Source organism: Chenopodium quinoa, unplaced genomic scaffold (assembly GCF_001683475.1).
Source record: "Chenopodium quinoa cultivar QQ74 unplaced genomic scaffold, ASM168347v1, whole genome shotgun sequence".
In the NCBI taxonomy this organism is placed as follows: domain Eukaryota; kingdom Viridiplantae; phylum Streptophyta; class Magnoliopsida; order Caryophyllales; family Amaranthaceae; genus Chenopodium; species Chenopodium quinoa.
Genome location: NW_018743574.1, coordinates 5,604,326 through 5,608,381, shown reverse-complemented (window position 1 = coordinate 5,608,381; position 4,056 = coordinate 5,604,326). Strand labels below are relative to the sequence as shown.

General features: G+C 38.4%; 1 protein-coding gene across 1 annotated transcript; it reads left to right on the top strand.

Moving 5' to 3' along the window:
- Nucleotides 1–1,200: 1,200 nt before the first annotated feature.
- LOC110681713 (protein DETOXIFICATION 49-like) lies at nt 1,201–3,746 on the top strand. Its single transcript, XM_021857843.1, has 2 exons — nt 1,201–1,976; nt 2,074–3,746. Exons 1-2 carry the CDS (start codon nt 1,890–1,892, stop codon nt 3,535–3,537), a joined length of 1,551 nt encoding a protein of 516 aa, XP_021713535.1. The 5' UTR covers nt 1,201–1,889; the 3' UTR covers nt 3,538–3,746.
- The last annotated feature ends 310 nt before the right edge of the window (nt 3,747–4,056 follow it).

Sequence of the window (4,056 nt, the reverse complement as noted above, 5' to 3'; positions counted from 1 at the left end):
TTGTCGTGAATGGTACATTCTTGTACGAATGGAGTATAAGATATCGAAATTTAGGGAACATGTAAACCATTATGGAAACAAGAGAGAATTAGAAGAGGAGATAAAACATGTTATTAATTGCCAAGAATATAATCCTCCTACAATCAATGTGACCATATAGTGCAATCCTGTCTCCAATTAGGCAATTAACCATGGAGACATACTAATGTTTCTGAAACCTGATATTTACGCCTCAGCTCGTTGTCACCTAAATTATAACTCCGATCCTTTCGTTACCCTTAGCTTTCCGCTGTTACTGGTTGAGTGTTAAATCCTGCATCGATGTACACAGTTTCGAATCCCTTGATGACATCCAGGAACGCGATTTGAACAATATGAGTCTGTACGAGTGTACTACATACCTCCCCAACGGGGTGCAGATTGTGACATTACCCTTTAGTCCATACTGTAATAGTTACATCTCACTTAAAGTGAAATGAAAACGACCAGCCATATAATTTTGTGCAATACATAACACTAACAAATTTGAGTGGACTAATTATTTAAGATGGAGGATCGAGTAGAAAGCAACAATACAATGTCCAAAATTAGCTACTCAACTTGATCGATTTGCAACACTAATTTCTGCTACTCAACTTGATCATCAAATTTGACATCAATAAAGTACTATTGCACCTAAATATCACGTGTGCTAAGCTTCTTGCCAACTAACAGTCGAACATGAGTTTCAACCCAACTAAAGACTGTCTGTATATCTTTAATTAGTCTTTAGTATTGCGTAATTAATTAAACTCTTAATCTTTTTTCAACATCGGATTCATTTCATTATCGAGTCCTTAGTAGTGAAATTACTTGTTTAAAAAAGATGTTCATCGATAAGACATTAAGGAATAAGATAAGCCATAAGCCTTAACACTTTGTAATACGTACACACAATCGCCTTATTAGAAAGGTTGTTAACTAAATTAGAACTCGATTGAGAATAAACACGGGTCGGGTCAAAAACGTAAATCATATAAACACTCTCCCCATGTAACTATTAAAGACTCTTCCAATCTCTTAATAATGTCATTTAATTGATTAATTAATTAATTACAAGAGCATTTCAAACACTTGAGAAGTTTAAATTGAATAAAAATTCAGGAGAAAAATGTTTTATTAGGAGAGGACCTTTCAAAATTGTCCCTTTCTTGTGATAAGGCAGCCACTAGCTTAGTCCACCAGCTAGCTAAGCAGTAAGCAGTATATATAGTGACAAGAAAATGAGAAATTGTAGGGTGTCTAGTGTCTCAATTTTCCAATTGCCACTTCTCTCCTCTTTTAAGTATCCCTTCACTCGTCCTTTTTCCCCCCTTTCCTCTCAACGACATATAACAACTAACCCTTCTTTTACCACTTCACTCTCTACTCATCTCTATCACCAAATCAACTAGAGATCCCCAAGTAGAAGGTCGAAACATTTGTATCAAGGGTCGGCTTGTGTAAGAGAGCGCGAGGGGGGAACTAAAGACCACGATATATATAAAAATATACGTAAAATACATATTGGAAATTCAACCTTTTTTTTATATATATATATATCTTTCTCAGGACGTAATAGAAAAGATTGATTGGCTAATTCTGTAAATTAAGGTTAAGAACATAACCACAATACATTATTATTGTTATTATTATCATAACGTATTAACAATCACGTTATAATTTTTGAAACACTATTTTTGTAAGGGAAGAATTAGCTCGTTCTTATCAACCGAAGCTAGTTCGCTTTCTTTATTACTTACTAGTCCTTAAGGCACCAACGTAACATCAACACATATATTTTATATTTGTTCGGTTTTAAGCAAGCACTTAGCAGCCTGGAAACTATCACTCCTAACCATAGCCAACCTATGGAAAACCACAAGCAAAACACCTCCCAAGCTCCTCTCCTTCCCTACCACCACTCGCCGCAATCTTCCCGGCTCAAAATCTCCGAGGTTAGTACTATAATTAATAATGTTGCAAACATATGTATATTATTTGTTACAAAAATTGTATGATCTAACTGTTATATTATTATTAATGTGTATACAGGTGGTAATTGAGGTGAGACAACTCTACAACATAGCTTTTCCATTGATTTTAAGCAGTCTACTTACCTACGGCAAGTCAGCCATTTCAATGGCCTTCATGGGGCATCTAGGAAAGGAGGCTTTAGCCGGTGGTGCGCTCGCTATCGGCTTTGCAAACATCACCGGCTACTCGATCCTATCCGGGTTAGCCATGGGCATGGACGCCATCTCCTCCCAAGCCTTTGGTGCCAAACAATGGACTCTAATGGGTCATACTCTTCAACGTACAATTGTCATCTTATGCCTTTGTTGCCTTCCAATCTCATTTCTTTGGCTCAATCTTAAGCCTATCCTCGTCTTACTCGGTCAAGATCCGGCTATTAGCTCTGTCGCCGCCACCTACCTCGCTTACTGCCTCCCGGACTTGTTCTTCATGGCTTTGATCAACCCTATAAAAATCTATCTTCGGTCACAAAAGGTGACACGTCCTCTTGTGGTTAGCGCGGGGGTAGCTTTGTCATTTCACTTTCCTGTGAACTATGTCATGGTTAGCTACCTAGGCCTCGGAATTCGAGGGGTGGCCATTTCCACGGCGATCATGGACCTCAACATACTATTAGTCATGGTGGTTTATATCATGATTACTGGGACCCACAAGAAGACTTGGCAAGGTTGGTCTTTTGAATGTTTCTATGGTTGGTCTACTATTCTTTCTTTAGCTATTCCAAATTGTATTTCGGTATGTTTGGAATGGTGGTGGTACGAACTCATGATTGTTATGTCCGGTCTACTGCCTAATGCCGCGGATGCTGTTGCCACCATGGGGCTACTAATCCAAGCCACTTCGCTTATCTACATTTTCCCGTCTTCTCTTAGCCTCGCGGTGTCTACTAGGGTTGGTAACGAGCTTGGTGCTGGCCAACCAAATAAGGCAAGGACCTCATCTAACATATCATTGTGTTGTGCAATTTTTACTAGTGTACTTGCCTTGGCCTTTTCTGTGACAATGAGGAACTTTTGGGGAAGGGCATTTACGTCCGACGAGGCGGTCATTGCCCTCACCGCGGCAGCCATGCCGATCTTGGGGTTGTGTGAGCTTGGAAACTGCCCACAAACAACCATGTGTGGGGTGCTCCGGGGTAGTGCTAGACCTAAACTTGGAGCTAATATCAATTTAGGGTCATTTTATGGAGTTGGGCTTCCAGTTGCTATTGCATTGAGTTTTTTCATGAATATGGGCCTATTGGGCCTTTGGGTGGGCCTTCTTGCAGCCCAAGTAGCCTGCTCACTTTTCATGGCAATCATGTTGGTAAGAACTGATTGGGCCTATGAAGCCCAACGGGCCAAAGAACTCACTGGTGGTTCCAATTTTGAAGAATCAGATGAAAAAGAAGAAAATGATGATCTTGAATCACAATTCTTGAAGAAAGAAAATGATGAAGATGTTCAAGCACCATTGATGATTAAAAATGAAACTGTCCAATAATATTTTTGGTTTTTATTTTTCATTTTTTTGGGGTACATAATTTAGTACTAGTTAAAGAGAAAAAGGTTTTTGTGAGCTGGATAATTTTGGCCTTGTGCCTAGTTTCGGCATTTTTGGTTTCTTTGAGTTTTATTATTTTTGGGAGGGGGTACCAAAAAAGATATATGTACATATTGATTAATGGAGATACCATCTTTCTATATTGTCAAGTTTTTCTATGTTTATGCACACTCTCCTTACTTGCTAGGCAAAGAAGATAAAATGGAAAAGTGATCATCTAATAGTGCAATAATGTGATGCATAATTATCATTATTTCACCAACTATTATAGGTTTATATGTATTACTCATAAATGAGGTGATGGATGTACTTCACCCAACCTTTATTTGTTCTATAATAAAAGGGACAAATTTTTGTGATTTTAAAAAGGCTGGTTTCCTATCTTCTAAACACTTCGCGTCGCAGCTGTTTAATTTTTTAAGGGTTGTTGACGCAGTGTCTTATGCAATTACTTATCAA